Source organism: Amblyraja radiata, chromosome 8 (genome assembly GCF_010909765.2).
Source record: "Amblyraja radiata isolate CabotCenter1 chromosome 8, sAmbRad1.1.pri, whole genome shotgun sequence".
NCBI classification, from domain to species: Eukaryota; Metazoa; Chordata; class Chondrichthyes; order Rajiformes; family Rajidae; genus Amblyraja; species Amblyraja radiata.
The window spans coordinates 81,750,734-81,769,628 of record NC_045963.1 but is presented as its reverse complement, the minus strand read 5'-3'; the positions used below and the strand labels follow the sequence as shown (position 1 = coordinate 81,769,628).

Sequence of the window (18,895 nt, the reverse complement as noted above, 5' to 3'; positions counted from 1 at the left end):
TTTTCACTGTACCTCGATACACGTGACAATAAACTAAACTTTTTCACACACAGAGTTGTGAGTGCGGAATTCTCTGCCACAGAGGGCGGTGGATGCAGGTTCTCTGGATGCTTTCAAGAGAGAGTTAGATTGGGCTCTTAAAAATAGCGGAGTCAGGGGATATGGGGAGAAGGCAGGAACGGGATACTGATTGGGGATGATCATCCATGATCACAGTGAATGGCGGTGCTGGCTTGAAGGGCCGAATGGCCTACTCCTGCACCTATTGTCTATTGTCTATTACCTAAACTGAACTTAACTTATATGCTTTTGGAAATTCCTATCCAAAAATAGAAAGTTAATGAGGCATGCAACAATAAACAGGAATTGAAATACAGCTGGCCAATTTCTGTAATAGGTTAGAAATATTCACAAGGCAGGGTTTTATTTATAGCACAGTGATCAGTCATAGTTGATGACGTTTCCAAGATGGCGGGCGCCCAGCCCAGGCGACTATAAGCGTGCTAGCCACACAAGCGGATCCACAATTATATCTACCACACTCATATATCGCTAAACCCACAGCAACATTCCTACACACTTTAAATGGCTCGATTCGAATCATGTATTTTCTTTCTGCTGAATACAGACACAAAAAGCTGGATTATCTCAGCGGGACAGGCAGCATCTCTGGAGAGAAGGAATGGGTGACGTTTCGGGTCGAGACCCTTCTTCAGACTGTCTTTCTGCTGACTGGCTAGCACGCAACAGAAGCTTTTCACTGTACCTCGGTACATGTGACAGTAAACTAAGCAAACTGATCTAAACTATGTGGTTGATAAAGGGTTAAATATTTGAGTGTGGGGTTAATACTACACATCTTTACAACACATCTTGAGTTGCCCTAGAATATTGGCCATCCTTCATTGTTCTAACGTTGCCTTCATTTCCCACTGATGGCCACTTTTTTAATGACGTTGATCCATTCTGTGAGTTCCTCGCGTGTGGCAGCCTGCATCAGGTAGTGCACCTCGTCCGCTGTGATGATCTCAAACAGGTTCCCCCGAACGTCCGATTTCTTTCCTGCAAAGAAAATTCTCCGTCAGAGCCAGTTCCCAAAGTTACCGCACACTCAGTGAGAACATTGATGATTCACCAGTGAAAAACCATCAGAGGAGTCCATATCAAAGATCCTTATTTGGAAAAGAACATACAACATGTTCTCCGTGCTGGCGGTCACGGTTGCGCAGCGGTAGAGTCGCTGCCTTACAGCGCTTGCAGTGCCGGAGACTCGGGTTCGATCCCCACTACGGGTGCTGTCTACGGAGTTTGCACGTTCTCCCCGTGACCTGTGTGGGTTTTCTCCGAGATCTCTGGTTTCATCCCACACTCCAAAGACGTACAGGTTTGTAGGTTAATTGGCTTGGTGTAAATGTAAATTGTCCCTAGTGTGTGTAGGATAGTGTTAGTGTGCGGGGATCGCTGGTCGGCGTGGACACGGTGGGCCGAAGGGCCTGTTTCCACGCTGTATCTCTAAACTAAACTAAACTAAACATGGAACAATATCTGTGCTGAACTTGATGCCAAGACCTGCATATAATCCATATCCAATCACAATATGGGGAGAAGGGAGGAACGGGGTACTGATTGTGGATGATCAGCCATGATCACATTGAATGGCGGTGCTGGCTCGAAGGGCCGAATGGCCTCCTCCTGCACCTGTTGTCTATTAGTTTAACTTGGCATCATGTTCGGCATGGACACTGTGGGCGGGAGGGCCCATTCCTGTGCTGTTCTGTGTTCCATGATGAACCAAACATAGAGGTCTCTCTCTGGGCTGTTGACCTTGTCTCCCCTACATCAGGTGATGGGGACACCTACCGTCCGGGTGGTCATCTGCAGCGGTCACCACGCAGCTGCGGAGGTGGATGGACCCAAGCGGCTCGTCATGCTCACCCTGTGAAGGCAAAGGTCACAAGTTGACAAGTGACGGGAGCAGAGTTAGGCCGTTCGCCCCCATCCAGGCTCCTCTGCAATTCAATCAATGGCTGATACACAATACACACAATACAATTTATTTGTCACTTGAACCTCATAGAGGCTCAAATGAAATGTTGTTTCTGCAGTCATACACACAAGTAAAAAAGACCCAAGACACAACACAATTTACACAGACATCCATCCCAGCGCATCTCCTCCTCGCTGTGATGGAAGGCAAAAAAACTTATCTCTCCCCTGCACTCCCCATTCCCCTCCCGATGTCAGAGTCAAAGCCTCCGGCGGGCGCTAGCAAAGTCCCACGGCCATTAACGCCGCGCCGGGCGATGCAAGGCCGCGCTCCGGGTCTTGTTGTTGGAGCCCACGGCGGGCGCTAGCAAAGTCCCGCAGCCGTTGAAGCCACGCCAGGCGGTGATGTAAGGCCCCGCTCCAGGCACTCCTCGACCCCGCGACTCGGGCGGGTGAAGTCGCCGTTGCGGAAGCCCCGAAAAGCGGTCTCCCAGCAGGGACCCGCGGGCTCCCGGTGTCACTGTCCACCGGACCTGCGGTTGGAGCCTCCGAATCTCCGGGGGTCGGGTGGCAGCAGCGCGCCACCACAGCTCCGAACTCGGCCAGCTCCACGACGGTGAGTAGATCCGCAGCTCCGGGACTGGAGCCCCAGGTCGCTCCTGCTGGAGGCCGCTCCACGGTGCTAGGCCCCAACGACAACAGAGACCCGACAGGGAAAAGGTCGGGTTCTCCGTGCAGGGGAAAGATTTTAAAAGTTTCCCCCCCGCCCCCCCCACACACACACACACACACACATACCCCATCAAAATAAAATAAAAACAACATTAAAACGGGACAAAAAATAACAAAAAGACAGACGGACTGCAGAGGCCGCTGCGAAGTGAGTCACGCCGCCCACCGGAACTCTATCTCTCCCTCCTAACCCCATTCTACTGACTTCTCCCCAAAACCCCCGTACAGCAGGCAGTGAAGAAAGCGAATGGCATGTTGGCCTTCATAACACGAGGAGTTGAGTAAAGGAGCAAAGAGGCCCTTCTGCAGTTATACAGGGCCCTAGTGAGACCACACCTGGAGTATTGTGTGCAGTTTTGGTCCCCTAATTTGAGGAAGGACATTCTTGCTATTGAGGGAGTGCAGCGTAGGTTTACAAGGTTAATTCCCGGGATGGCGGGATTGTCACATGTTGATAGATTGGAGCGGTTGGGCTTGTACACTCTGGAGTTTAGAAGGATGAGAGGGTATCTCATTGAAACATATAAGATTATTAAGGGTTTGGACACACTAGGGGCAGGAAACATGTTCCTGATGTTGGGGGAGTCCAGTACCAGGGGCCACAGTTTAAGAATAAGGGGTAAGCCATTTAGAACGGAGATGAGGAAACACTTTCTCACACAGTGAGTTGTGAGTCTGTGGAATTCTCTGCCTCAGAGGGCGGTGGAGGCCGGTTTTCTGGATACTTTCAAGAGAGAGCTAGATAGAGCTCTTAGGGATAGCGGAGTCAGGGGATATGGGGAGAAGGCAGGAACGGGGTACTGATTGTGGAAGATCAGCCATGATCACATTGAATGGTGGTGCTGGCTCGAAGGGCCGAATGGCCTACTCCTGCACCTGTTGTCTATTGTCTATTGTTACCCATGCTAATCAATTAGTTAATCTCCGCCTTAACAACAACAAATGACTTGTCCTCCTCAGCCGTCCGTGGCAATGAATTCCACAGATTCACCACCCTCCGACTAAAGAAACTCCTTTGCCAATGGATGGCGAGGAGGATGCATTGTGTATTGACCCCAAAGAGAGATAACTGTCTTAAAAGGTCCTACGGCCATACCACAGCGGGGTCGTAATAGTGCAGGTAGGCAGGGTCATCCCGGAGCACAAACTTCCGGACTTTCCAGTTTTTCCTCCTGTGACCCTGTTTAAAAATAAAATAGTCACGTCAACTTTTCCGAGCACGATGTGTTCAGTGGTGGCCCTCTCAAGATCTGAAGATAGACACAAAATGCTGGAGTAACTCAGCGGGACAGGCAGCATCTCTGGAGAGATGGAACGGGTGGCGATTCGGGTCAAGACTCTTCTTCAGACTGATGTCAGGGGAGAGGGAGAGACATAGATAAGGAAGTGCAAGGTGTGAAAACAGGACAGAGGGGATGGAGATCAATGAACATGTAGAATAGATTATTGTTAGCTGGGAGAAGGTAACAACCAAGTAAACAGAGATAAAATGTTGGATGTCCTGGTATGGAACACCTCATCCTGGGCGCAGATGAGGTGTAGACGGAGGAATTGGGAGTAGGGGACAGAGTCTTTACAGGAAGCAGGGTGGGAAGAAGTGTAGTCTAGATATATCTACTAGGACATCGGAGATGTCGTCATTCTTTAGGGAATGGGGGTTCCTCTCTTCCATCATAGATGAGGCCCTCAGTAGGGTCTCCTCGATATCCCGCAGCTCCGCTCCTGCTCCCCCTCCCCCCCCCCCCCAGTCGTAACAAGGACAGAGTCCCCCTTGTCCTCACCTTCCATCCCATCAGCCGTCGCATACAACACATAATCCTCACATTTTCGCCACCTCCAACAGGATCCCACCAGTGGCCACATCTTCCCATCTCCACCCCTTTCCGCAGAGACTGCTCCCTCCGTAAAATCCTTGGTCAACTCGTCCCTTGCCACACAAACCCCCCCCCCCCCCCCAGGTACTCTACCCCACGTAGGTCACGGGAAGAACATACAAACTCCATACGTTCAGCACCCGTGGTCAGGATTGAACCCGGGTCTCCAGCGCTGCATTCGCTGTAAGGCAGAAACTCTACCGCTGTGCCACCGTGACCATCCACGTGTGTCAACTTTATTTGGAAAACTAGGGAGTGACTGGATTATCGGTTGTGTAGCCGAGTGGACATCTTTCACTGGGATACCTTCACTATGGTAGACCATCTCCAACTCTTCACTCCTGTACTGCAGTGGTGAATGATTCTCATCCTCCTGTGGCTGTGCAACACAGATACAGCCATGCATTACCTACCTGTTTCAGCAGGCATCCTTGCTTGATAATAACGCCTCGAAATTCCGCCTTTAAAACATCTTCATCGTCACTTGAATTTCCTTCACTGAAGAAGCCGCTGTCAGCCTGTAAACGGGTGGAAACACATCGCAGTTACACACTCATCTCACCCCAGCCATCGGGGAGAAGGTACAGGAGCCTGAAGACTAACGTCCAGGTTCAGGAACAGCTTCTTCCCCACAGCCATCAGGCTATTAAACACTACAACCTCCAAATAAGCTCTGAACTACATAGACTATTATTGTTATTCTAAGAGTCTTAGAGTCAGTGTGGAAACAGGCCCTTCGGCCCAACTTGCCCACACCAGCCAACATGTCCCAGCTACACTAGTCTCACTTGCCTGCCCTTGGTCCATATCCCTCCAAACCTGTCGTATCCATGTACCTGTCCAACTGTTTCTTAATCAATGGGATAGTCCCAGCCTCAACTATCTCCTCTGGCAGCTTGTTCCACCCTTTGTATGAAAAAGTTACCCCTCGGATTCCTATTAAATATTTTCCCCTTCACCTTGAACCTATGTCCTCTGGTCCTCGATTCCCCTACTCTGGGCAAGAGATTCTGTGCATTTACCCGATCTATTCCTCTCATGATTTTGTGCACCTCTATAAGATCTCCCTTCATCCTCCTGCGCTCCAGGGAATAGAATCCCAGCCTACTTAACCTCTCCCTATAGCTCACACCCTCTAGTCCTGGCAACAACCTCGTAAATCTTCTCTGAACCCTTTCAAGCTTGACAATATCTTTCCGATAACATGGTGCCCTGAACTGAACACAATATTCTAAATGCGGCCTCACCAACGTCTTATACAACTGCAACATGACCTCCCAACTTCTAGACTTCTATCGTTGCACTATTTGCGTATATATATGATCTATATATATGTGTATTTGTATGTGTATGTGTACACACACTGAACTTTTTTCTCTCTCGTTTATCATATTGTTTACAGTGTACTATGTTTACATATTGTGTCGTGCTGCAGCAAGTAAGAATGTCATTGTTCTATCTGGGACACATGACAATGAAACACTCTGGACTCTTGCCTCTTTCTGTTCAAACCACTCCAGAATTAAAACAACTTCACCTCATTGCTAAGGTAGAAAAAAATGCTGGAGAAACTCAGCGGGTGAGGCAGCATCTATGGCTTTCAACTCCCCCTCCCATTCCGAATCCGACCTTTCTGTCCTGGGCCTCCTCCATGGCCAGAGTGAGGCCCACCACAAATTGGAGGAGCAGCACCTCATATTTCGCTTGGGCAGTTTACACCCCAGCGGTATGAACATTGACTTCTCTAATTTCAGGTAGTCCTTGCTTTCTCCCTCCTTCCCCTCCCCCATCCCAGCTCTCCCACAGCCCACTGTCTCCGCCTCTTCCTTTCTTCTTCCCGCCCCCCCCCCACCCCCACATCAGTCTGAAGAAGGGTCTCGACCCGAAACGTCGTCTACTCCTTCGCTCCATAGATGCTGCCTCACCCACTGCGTCTCTCCAGCATTTTTGTCTACCTTCAATTTTTCCATCATCTGCAGTTCCTTCTTAAACATAACCTTATTGCTAATGTCACAGACAGCAAGGGTGAGAAATCACAGGCAATGCAAATCTCCTCCATAACCCTGTCATTGACAACTATACAGTGGTTCCACGTGGCGGAGATATCATCAACAATGACGAGTGTTCCATTGCCATGTGTACCAACAATGGGACAATGGGACACTTACTTGCTGTTGCATACCAGGTCTATAAACGCCAGATAGCAGCTGTGTTTGTGGATATGTTTGTGTATAGCACAGTAGCGCAGCGGTAGAGTTGCTGCCTCTCAGCGCCAGAGACCCGGGTTCAATCCGGACTACAGGCGCTGTCTGTATGGAGTTTACACGTTCTCCCTTTGACTGCGTGGACTTTCTTCAGGTGCTCCGGATTCCTTCCACATCCCAAAGGCCTGCAGGTTTCTCGGTTAAACTGCTTCTGTAAATTGTCCCTAGTGTGTGTAGGATCGCGCTAGTGTACGGGGGGGGTGGGGGCCGGTCGGCGCGGACATGGTGGGCTGAAGTTTCCACGCTAAAGTCGAAACATTTGCATGGGCACATGGATATATATGTAGGGAATGGAGAGATGTGGATAGGTGGATTAGTGATGGTCTTTGCAACATGTTGGGCACAGATGTTGTGGATCAAAGCTCCTGTTCCTCTGCTGTGCGGTACATCAGTTAGCATTGCAGTACATCAGTTGCAGAGAGTGAATGAGAGACGTACAGAACCATACTCTGCACCTCAGGCTTTTGCTGGACTCTTCTACAAGCTTTTGGCTTTTGCTGGCTTTTGCTACAAGCTTAATAGCCCTGTCCCACGGTACGAGTTCATTCCAAGAGCTCTCCCGAGTTTGCCCTGATTCCAACTCGGAGATTTACGGTAATGGCCACTCGTCGGTACTCGGGGCTCTCGTGGACATTTTTAATCATGTTGAAAAATCTTCACGAGTCTTCCCGAGTACCTTCCGTTAGCGTTACGAGCCACTAAGAGACGTCCCCGAGCTCTGACGTACCCGCTACGTTCATTCTCCGTGCTTACCACGAGTTTGATTTTTTTTACAACTCGGGAGAGCTCTTGGATGAACACATGCAGTGGGACAGGGGTTTATTGCTTTTGCTGGACTTCTACAAAACGCAGTCAAACTTTGAAAGGAAAATAAAACATGTTGTTGCACAGTGGCGCAGTGGCAGGGATGCCGCTTCACAGCACCAGTGACCAGGGTTCCATCCTGACTATGGGTGCTGACTGTACAGAGTTTGCACGTTCCCCTAATGACAGTGTGGGTTTCCTTTGGGTGCTCCTCCCACACTCCAAAGAAGTGCGGGTTTATAGGTCAATTGGCTTTGGTAAAATGTGTACATTGTGCCCAGTGTGTAGGATAGGGATAGTGCTAGTGTACGGGGTGATCGCTGGTCGGCACGGTGTCAGCGGGCCGAAGGGCCTGCTTCCGCGCTGCATCTCTAAACTGAACCACGTGGGTTTTCTCCGGGTGCGCCGGTTTTCTCCCACATCCCACAGACGCGGGGGTTTGTAAGTTGATTGGTCCCGGCAAATTGTCCCCGGCGTGTAGGATGCGAAACTAGGATGACTTGGAACTGGTGTAGGGGTGAGGGTTGATCGGCGCAGACTGGGTGGGACGAAGGGGCTGTTTCCTGGAAATTACCTCGAAAACTGAAACTACCAGATGATCAAGGGCCTGTCGCACTTGCCGATTTTTTCGCCGACTGCCGGTGTCATTGACTGACGTATCAGGGTCGGTGAAAGATTTTGAACATTTCAAAATCCAGCGGCAACTAAAAAAAGGTTGCGACACTTGAGGAGACGCCGCGCGTCAACACGTAGTCACGCCGCAACATTTTCGGTGAACTGATACGTCAGTCAATGATGCCGACAGTCGCCGAAAAAATCGCCGATTGGGACAGGGCCTTTAGCCACTCACAAAGTAATAGTAGGCGTCACTGTCGTCTAGGAAGCAGTTCTCGGCCAGTTGTTCGGCAGCCTCTTTGCTCTTGTCCTCTGCTGCCTGAATATAACCATCGCACACCAGAGCAGCAGACAGCAGAATGCCTTCACGACGATTCCTCACAAAGTTCGTAGACAGCAGCCAGTCTATCACGGAGGCACCTGCAACAAAATACACACTAGTGTGAGGCCTGGACACAGTGGATGTGGAGAGGATGTTTCCACTAGTGGGAGACTCTAGGATTAGAGGTCACAGCCTCAGAATTAAAGGAGGCTAAAGCTGAGGCTCTATACGGCGCTGGTCAGGCCGCATTTGGAATATTGCGAGCAGTTTTGGGCACCATAACTGAGGAAGGATGTGCTGGCGAGGGTCCAGGGGAGGTTTACAAGAATGATCCCAGGTATGTGTGGATTAACATATGATGAACGTTTGTCAGCACTGGACCTGTACTCGTTGGAGTTTAGAAGGATGAAGTGAGTTCTGAGGCTAGAATAGAATAGAATAGTTTCTTTATTGTCATTGTAACATGAACCATGTACAACGAAATTGTAAAATGTCAGCCAGTCAGTGCACCATTCAAACATTTCTAAAAGCTAACGATACATACAAGGTAAAATATTTAAAAAGATAAACAACTAAAATAAATATCATAAAAATAGCACGCATAAACACCCAGCCCTACATCCTTCTGTCGATTTCATGTATGTATGTATCGCCCCTGCGTTCCTTGGCGGCTACATTTAGTGCCTTTATAGCAGTGGGGTAAAAACTGTTTTTAAGTCTGTTTGTCCTTGTCCTTGTAGATCTGTACCGTCTGCCTGACGGTAACAGTTCAAACAGGGAGTGTCCGGGGTGGGAAATGTCCTTTATAATACTCTGGGATTTTTTGATGCAGCGGGAACTGTGTAAGTCCTCCAAGGTAAGGAGAGGGCATCCGACAATCCTCTGGGCGTTGTCAATGGCCCTCTGGAGCGCTTTCCTCTGAGCCGCTGTGCAGCTGGTGTACCATACGCATACACAGTATGTTAGGAGGCTCTCAATGGAGCACCGATAAAAGGACAGCAGCAGTCTCTGAGTGATGTTATTCTTCCTGAGCACCCTCAGGAAGTGCAGTCTCTGCTGGACCTTTTTCAGCAGCGCAGTCTTGCTGATCTTGTATTGAGTCTCTCAGGTGAATAAGGTCCCGTATTAGCCGGGACATCCCGTATATTTTCCAGGTCGCCTCCCCCGTGGCCTAACATCAAGGATCGACGTGGCCTTTCCCGGAGACGCGCCCGGGGCTTCAGCGTGGACTCTCGGCGTGGAGCGGGTGAGCCCTCGCTGGGGCTCGCTGGAGGGGAGCGCTCCGTTTCGCTGGCCCGGGGCAGCCGGCAGCCTGAAGTCGCAGCCTGAAGCCGCGGTCTGCAGAGCTCCAGCTGGTGCGGCGTCTACAGCCCGGGATCTCACGTTGGGGACCCGGGGGAAGAAGAAGCCATCACTGCCGGCCCGCGGCCAACTTCTACCGCGGGGCCGGCATGGACATACCATCACCCCTGGAGGGGAGCTTCGACCGCCGGCCCTGCAGTCTACGGTGCTTCTGGCTGCGGCGGGGACTTAAATCTTGACCGCCGGTCTGCGGCCTACAACAATCTAAAGCCACGGTCTCCGGTGAGGAAGAGCCGATCCTGGACTGACTGGACTCTGGTCCTGTACACGGGGGGGGGGGGGGGGGGGGGGAATGGAGGTGGACTGGCCAAATGTTTGTGCCTTCCACCACAGTGATGAATGCTGTGGTGGATGTTTGTGTTACAGTTTTATTGTGTGTTCTTTATTATTGTACTGCTGCTGACAACCCAAATTTCCACCAACCCTGGTTGTGTGGCAATAAATTATATCTATCTATCTATCTATCTATCTATCTATCTATCTATCTATCTATCTATCTATCTATCTATCTATCTATCTATCTATCTATCTATCTATCTATCTATCTATCTATCTATCTATCTATCTATCTATCTATCTATCTATCTATCTATCTATCTATTTTGGGCTAAATGGGTTAGTCCCGTACAGGACCGCCCTTGTCCCGTATTTGACCGCTGCTACTCGGGTCGTTGGGACTGTCGGGTCGGAGCGCCGCGTCCGGCCCCGCCTCACCCGTCCCAACGTAGTGCAGCCCATGGAGTGCAGCAGCAGCAGCAGCAGCAGCAGCGCCTCGCCCGTGGCCCCGTCGGTCGGTCGGCAGCCTGGCCAGCTGTCCGACCTTTGGACCTTCGCTTACCGCCGACACCACCACCACCCCTCCTTCTCACGGCCGATCATCGGTTCATGAGTTGGACGGGGCGCCGGACTTTGCGCACGACAACGCGCGGCCCGGGCCAAAACTCCTCAGCTGGCCCGCCGGCTGGGCTTTGTGTGCAGTCCAGCACCCGGGCCAACTCATCATTCACTGAGCCACAGCCGAGTCGGTCAACGAATTGCCGTGGGGAATTTGTCCCGTATTTTGTCCCTTATTTGGGAGTGAGAAAGTTGGCAACCCTGCAGGTGAAGGTTTTTGGGAAACCCGCCCAAAGGCTCGTCGGTCGATCCGTCGGCGTAACTGGGAGGAAGCTGGAGACGTCGGCCACGAGGATGGAGGGCAGGTGGGAGGGTGAACCGGGGTAATGCCCCCCCCAGCACCTTCAGGGTCGGCTGCAGGAGGTGCCCGTGGGACACGAAGATGGCCGGGCGAGGAGAGGAGAGGAGAGGAGAGGAGACGTGGGTTTGCGGGAACCGCTCCAGTACAGCAAGCAGCGGGCCGACCGGACTTTGGACTTTGAATAAATGGCGGCAAAAATGTCGGTGTCCACGTGTGTAATGTACGCAGAAATAATTTCCCAGTGCGGTTGCAGCTGTGACCCATACAGATGTGACCCATACAGATGTGATGTATAGCTAGGGTTGAGCCATTGAACTATCAAGATGGAAACTGCTTTCTTTCATCAATATTTACCTGCAAAACAGTGATTGAAGATCTTCTTATCTTTATTTAACTTGTGCTCCTTCACGCCCGTCTCAGGGTCCTTCATGGAGTGGTATAACGCGCTAGGTGGAGGGAGAACAAGGTTTAGACACTAGACAATAGGTGCAGGAGTAGGTCATTCGGCCCTTCGAGCCAACACCGCCATTCAATGTGATCATGGCTGATCATCCCCAATCAGTACCCCGTTCCTGCTTTCTCCCCATATCCCCTGACCTCTCAGAGCAGAGTAGGGAGAGGTTAAAGGTGTCCGTGTGCACTCCCGCCAGTTGGTTGGCGCAGTTCCTTAAGGACACAGTGAGGAACTACATCCGGACCAGTTGCTCTCCGCGGGTTCACCCTCGGGAAGGTCAATCTAACTGAGGGATTGGCCAGGCTAGATTCAGGAAAAATCTTCCCCATGTTGGGGGAGTCCAGAACCAGGGGCCACACAGTTTAAGAATAAGGGGTAGGACTTTTTGGTCTGAGATGAGGAAACACTTTTTCACCCAGAGAGTTGTGAATCTGTGGAATTCTCTGCCTCAGAAGGCAGTGGAGGCCGATTCACTGGCTGTTTTCAAGATAGAGTTAGATTTAGCTCTTAGGGCTAACAAAATCAAGTGATATGGGGAGAAAGCAGGAACGGGGTACTGATTGGGGATGATCAGCCATGACCACATTGAATGGCGGTGCTGGCTCAAAGGGCCGAATGGCCTACTCCTGCACCTATTGTCTACTGTAAATCAGTGCTGTCTCACCGAACTAAACCAAGTGCACATCCACCCAACCTGGAGACGTAAAGATGGATAAAACAGATCAATCGAGGTTCTTACCCCAAGTTAATATCACTGGCCAACTTGATGGACTTCCTGGTGGACTTCCGGGCAAACTTTTGGCCACCTTCGATGAACTGGATGGCTCTCTTCATGTCTTTCACCCAGGCATCCCGTTCCTCAACGTGTGAGGCTTGCAGGTAATGCTCCTGACTCTTATCCGTACGAAACTTGAAGACAAACTAACAATAAACAGCGGCGTTACTTTTTTTTTCCAAAAATGGCGCTTGCGAAGATGAAAATGCATTGAAAACTTCATTGGCAGGGAGGCCTAGATTTCCGTGCCGGTGACCAACCCTCTGCCACGGGGAACGTCTCAGCGCAGCAGATTCAAGATGAAATTTAATGCGCTCGACGCACACAAACGTTTGCAAGGCTGTGGGAAAAGAAGAGGGCGAGACTAATTGAAGGACCAACTAAAAACCAGCAGCAGGATTGACCACCTTGGCACGGTAGAGTTGCTGCTTTACAGCACTTACAGCGCCGGAGACCCGGGTTCAATCCTGACTACGGGTGCTGTCTGTACGGAGTTTGTACGTTCTCCTTGTGACCTCGGGACCTGCGTGGGCTTTCTCCGAGAGCCTCGATTTACTCCCACACTTCAAAGACGCAGGTTAATTGGCTTCTGTAAATTGTCCCTAGTGTGTAGGATAGAACTAGTGTAAAGGTGATCGCTGGTCAGAACGGACAGCCATTCACCCAGTGGTGAATCTGTGGAACTCATTGCCACAGACGGCTGTGGAGGCCAAGTCAATGGATATATTTAAGGTGGAGATTGAGAGATTCCAGATTAGTGCGGGTGTCAGGAGTTAAGGAGAGAAGGCAGGAGAATGGGGTTGAGAGGGAGAGATAGATCAGCCATGATTGAATGGTGGAGTAGATTTGATGGGCCGAATGGGCCGAAGTCAGCCATGATCATATTGAATGGTGCAGGCTCGAAGGGCCGAATGGCCTACTCCTGCACCTATTTTCTATGTATCTATGAATGGCCTCATTCCTATCACATATGAACATATGAATGGTCTGTTTCCACGCTGTATCTCTAAACTAAACTAAACTAAACTATTTCCACCATTTTAAGCTTGATTTCAGATTTCTGGCGAGCAGTATTTATGCTCTGTCTTACTATTGACGTATGTGTGTGAGGTCTATGCAGTGTCGGAAACCAGGTTTTCAAACCGTCTAAATCAGTCTCAACCCAGTTGTCATGGAGTTAGTGGCTGAGGGACAGGATGGCAGTTTAATCATCTTCCTGTTTCCAGTTTCTGGGATGTCCAACTTGGAAGCAACAGTTGGTGATCTGAAACTCTGCGTTCCCACAGCAACAGGTGGGCAGAATCTCAACACCTATCCTACAGCTCAAAGAGCATCAGGAACTGCAGGAGCTAGATTCTTGCGTATGGCACAAAGTGCTGGAGTAACCCAGTAAGTCAGGCAGCATCACTGGAGAACACGGATAGAAAATAGGTGCAGGAGTAGGCCATTCGGCCCTTCGAGCCAGCACCGCCATTCAACATGATCATGGCTGATCATCCACAATCAGTACCCCGTTCCTGCTTTCTCCCCATATTCCTTGATTCCGTTAGTCCTAAGAGCTAAATCTAACTCTCTCTTGAAAACATCCAGTGAATTGGCCTCCGCTGCCTTCTGTGGCAGAGAACGCCACAGATTCACAACTCTCTGGGTGAATTTTTTTTCCCACATCTCAGTCCTAAATGGCCTCCCCTTTTATTCTTAAACTGTGTGGCCCCTGGTTCTGGACTCCCCCCAACATTGGGAACATTTTTCCTGCATCTACCCTGTCCAATCCTTGAAGACTTTTATATGTTTCTATAAGATCCCTTCTCAACCTTCTAAATTCCAATGAAGTTTAGTTTAGTTTAGGTTAGTTTAGAGATACAGCATGGAAACAGGCCCTTTGGCCCACTGTGTCCGTGCCGACCAGCGATCCCCGCCCGCACAGTTACATTGGTCCCATCGTACCTCATACCTCAAGCAACTACAGAATTGTAACGAACGGCTGGACCTACGTACCGCTCTCTTGCTGTAGTCCAGACAGGGGGATACAACTGAACTCCCCTTCAAGGGGAGAACTCCTTTCGGACTTTGGTCAGATTTTCTCCTGTAAAATTCAATGCCATCTTCCAAAAGCACAGCCCAAACAGCCTTCCACGAGTTGAACACTGTCCCCTGTGACGGAATGCAAATATCCAACATTAATCATAATCACAATCATACTTTATTAGCCAAGTATGTTTTGCAACATACGAGGAATTTGATTTGCCGTACAGTCATACCAATAAAAAGCAACAGGACTCACAAAATACATGTTAACATAAACATCCACCACAGTGACCCCTCCACATTCCTCACTGTGATGGAAGGCGAAATAAAGTTCAATCTCTTCCCTTCTTTGTCCTCCCGTGGTCGGGGGCCTTGAGCCCTCCGTTGACGGGACGATCTTACTCCTGTGGTGGGCGGCGAGCCTCCTCGTCTGGGCGATCAAGCTCCTGCATCAGGGGGGGATCTCAGCTCCCCCGCGCTAGGCGATCTGACCCTGGGTCGGGGCTAGTCGAACCTTCTGCATCATTGGAGCTTCCTGACTCGGTCTCTCCTGAGACTGCGAGCCCCTTGATGTTGAAGTCCGCAGGCCGTGGTTGGAGCGTCGATCCCAGGCAAGGGATCGGCTCCGAGGGCAAGTCCGTTCAAAGTCAGTCCCGAGCGAGGCCTCCAGCTCCACGATGTAGGCCGCAGAGCGACCGGAGATAAGGCCCGGAAAACAGCCGCATCTCCGGCAAGGTAAAGGGCCTGTCCCACTTACGTGTCCTTGGCACGCAAATTATGCGACCTCGTGGTCACATTGAGGCGTACAGGCATCGTATGGCCGTGCGGGGCCGATCCCACTTAGAAGCGCGGAGGGGTATGTAGTTATGCGCGACATCGCGCGAGGCTCCGAAATTTTTGTTGTGAACAAAATCTTTGCGCGCCAACGGCCTGTCGCGGAACTGACGGCCAAAGAGGGACAGGCCCAAGACCCTGGCGCGATGCAACGTCTCACCTCCAACAGCAGCAGAAGCGGGCAAACGATCGCCGAGCTCGGCCTGGGGCTCACGGCCGTTGCGGCCCGGATCCGCCCCCACTTCTACTCCTAGAGCGGGGCCAAAAAAATTGAAGATAGACACAAAATGCTGGAGTAACTCAGTGGGACCGGCAGCATCTCTGGAGAGAAGCAATGGGTGACGTTTCGGGTCAAGACCCTTCTTTTCAGACTGAAGAAGAGTCTCGACACGAAACATCACCCATTCCTTCTCTCCAGATGCTGCCGGTCCCTCTGAGTTACTCCAGCTTTGTGTCCATCTTCAACACCACCATTCAATGTGATCATGGCTGATCGTCCCCAATCAGTACCCCGTTCCTGCCTTCTCCCCATATCACCAGACTGCTATTTTTAAGAACCCCATCTTGCTCTCTCTTGAATTGTGAGTCTGTGGAATTCTCTGCCTCAGAGGGCGGTGGAGGCCAGTTCTCTGGATGCTTTCAAGAGAGAGCTAGATAGGGCTCTTAAAGATAGCGGTGTCAGGGGATATGGGGAGAAGGCAGGAACGGGGTACTGATTGGGGATGATCAGCCATGATCACATTGAATGGTGGTGCTGGCTCGAAGGGCTGAATGGCCTCCTCCTGCACCTATTGTCTATTGTCTCTCTGCGCATTGGTCCCAGAAGTGGATCTGCAATAAATGATTACAATCGCTCCACTCTTTAAAACCTCTGCATTTCTTCGGACGTTACTGGACGTCATCTAGCACTAAATGTTATCTGCTGTACCCTGTATCTGTACACTGTGGATGGCTAGATTGTAATCATGTGTTGTCTTTCTGCTGACTGGTTAGCACGCAACAAAAGCTTAAACGCAACTAAGCTCGGAGTATTGTGGCTCGAGAGCACAATGTACGCCCTACATCACAAGCATTCTGAACAAATGGTCACAAATAGGTTCAGTCAGGAAGTTGCAATCTCACATGTTCTAGTTTCAAAAGGTTCAAAGCTCAGCGGTTTCCTCAGCTGCACTTTCTCCACATTATCTTCAGTCACTCAGACGTGGACATTAAAGAAGTATTCAGACCGAGCACAACACAAAGTGAACATAGACCACAGAACACAGAACATAGAACAGCACAGCACAGCAAAGGGTCCTTCGGCCCACACTGTTTGCCAATGGCATGTTGGCCTTTATAACAAGGGGAGTTGAGTATGGAGCAAAGAGGTCCTTCTGCAGTTGTACAAGGCCCTGGTGAGACCACACCTGGAGTATTGTGTGCAGTTTTGGTCCCCTAATTTGAGGAGGGACATTCTTGCTATTGAGGGAGTGCAGCGTAGGTTTACAAGGTTAATTCCCGGGATGGCGGGACTGTCATATGCTGAGAGAATGGAGCAGCTGGGCTTGTACACTCTGGAGTTTAGAAGGATGGGATCTCATTGAAACATATAAGATTATTAAGGGTTTGGACACGCTAGAGGCAGGAAACATGTTCCCGATGCTGGGGGAGTCCAGAACCAGGGCCCACAGTAAGAATAAGGAGTAAGCCATTTAGAACGGAGATGAGGAAACACTTTTTCACACAGAGTTGTGAGTCTGTGGAATTCTCTGCCTCAGAGGGCGGTGGAGGCCGGTTCTCTGGATACTTTCAAGAGAGAGCTAGATAGGGCTCTTGAAGATAGCGGAGTCAGGGGATATGGGGAGAAGGCAGGAACGGGGTACGGATTGGGGATGATCAGCCATGATCACATTGAATGACGGTGCTGGCTCGAAGGGCCGAATGGCCTACTCCTGCGCCTATTGTCTATTGAATATTGTTTGTGCCAAATGTATTGTCAAGTTCGACTAATCTCATCTTCCTGCACGTAATCCACATCCCTGTATTCCCTACACTCCCATGTGCCTATCTAAAAGCATCTTCAATGCCACTATTGTGGAAGGAATGGACAGAGGACATCTTAGATCGGAGCCCTTCTTCAGACCCTGGTTAGAGTGTGAGGAAGAGTCCGGACCCAAAAGGCCATTCCCTCCACAGAGGCTGCCTGGCCCACAGTTCCTCCAGCCCTTTGCTGAAGATTCCAGCAGCTGGAGCTGCTCGTGCTTTCACACAAGCTCCCCCTGGTTGACGGCAGCATCTTGTTGATTCTGCACTGCACTTGCTGCATGAAGCCCGTGCCAATCATTCCCACATCACACTCTCAATCTGGAACAACTTCCTGGGTCAGGCAGCATCTCGGGAGAGAAGTAATGGGTGGATACAAAAAGCTGGAGTAACTCAGCGGGTCAGGCAGAATCTCTGGAGAGAAGGAACGGGCAACGTCTCGGGTCAAGACCCTTCTTCGGACTGAGAGTCAGGGGTGAGGGAAACAAGAGATATAGATGGTGATGTAGAGAGATATCGAACAAATAGCCTGGTTCATAGAAATATAGAAACTAGGTGCAGGTAGGCTATTCGGCCTTCGAGCCTGCACCACCATTCAATATGATCATCCAACTCAGTATCCTGTACCTGCCTTCTCTCCATACCCCTGATACCTTTAGCCACAAGGGCACATCTAACTCCCTCTTAAATATAGCCAATGAACTGGCCTCAACTACCTTCTGTGGCAGAGAATTCCACAGATTCAACACTCTCTGTGTAAAAAATATTTTTCTCATCTCGGTCCGAAAAGACTTCCCCTTTATCCTTTATCATCGTCAGTTTTTTTGCCTATTTATCTATATATATATATCTGTTCTATATATAGAACAGACATACAGAGAACATATATATATATATATATGGATAAATAGGCAAAAATAGTGAGGATGATAAATGAATCAGGCCATTGTTAGCTCTTTGCCATTGTAGGTGAGAAAGATTTACAATGAGACTCAACAAGACGACTGTGAAGCTTCCTCTTCTTCTGTCGTGTGTCGTTTAGACCTGCAGCTCCGTTGAGGCGAGCCAGGCCACCGTGTCATCGTCCAGGTGAATCAGACCTCGTTCACCATTCGGTGGCCAACCGGTGTTTGGGGCAACTGGTGACGATGTGCTCCACTGTCTGTGTTGGGTCCCCACACTCGCAGGAGGTGCTCGCTGTCCACGAGGCCCCACCTCTTCATCGCTACTCCATAGCGTCCGACGCCTGTCCTCAAGCGGTTGAGGGTTGTCCACTGCTTTCGGGGCAGGTCCTGGCCAGGGACGTCCATGGGGTCATCGATGTACTGGTGTAGCCTAGATGGTTCCGCTGACTTCCACTGGTCTCTCCATCTCGTCTTGACCCAAGTGGCCTTGGAAGCGTCAGCCGGTGTTGTGCAGAGCAGCTCTTGGGCTTGTGTGGCAACAGGGTGCCGTGACTTGGAAGCTGTTATGACTTGGGTGGGGAGGGATGGAGAGGGAGGGAATGCAAGGGTTATTTGGAGAGGTGTCTATCTCCACCTTTAGATGGCACACGTTGACCAAATGTTCATTCTAGATTAAGACTGCAGCCACATTGATCAATTGAGTTTTGAGGTTTGGAAGTCATA

At 50.3% G+C, this 18,895-nt stretch overlaps 1 protein-coding gene across 1 annotated transcript in view; it reads right to left on the bottom strand.

Moving 5' to 3' along the window:
- Positions 1 to 403: 403 nt before the first annotated feature.
- plek (pleckstrin) overlaps positions 404 to 18,895 on the bottom strand; it is a 33,256-nt gene continuing 14,764 nt past the window's right edge. Inside the window, exons 2-9 of the mRNA XM_033026342.1 lie at positions 14,382 to 14,537; positions 12,348 to 12,529; positions 11,509 to 11,600; positions 8,511 to 8,695; positions 5,006 to 5,110; positions 3,815 to 3,898; positions 1,861 to 1,936; positions 404 to 1,062 (exon numbers count right to left, since the gene is read on the bottom strand). Coding sequence (XP_032882233.1) covers positions 923 to 1,062; positions 1,861 to 1,936; positions 3,815 to 3,898; positions 5,006 to 5,110; positions 8,511 to 8,695; positions 11,509 to 11,600; positions 12,348 to 12,529; positions 14,382 to 14,537 — 1,020 coding nt within the window. The 3' untranslated portion in view covers positions 404 to 922. The remainder of the gene's footprint in view (positions 1,063 to 1,860; positions 1,937 to 3,814; positions 3,899 to 5,005; positions 5,111 to 8,510; positions 8,696 to 11,508; positions 11,601 to 12,347; positions 12,530 to 14,381; positions 14,538 to 18,895) is intronic.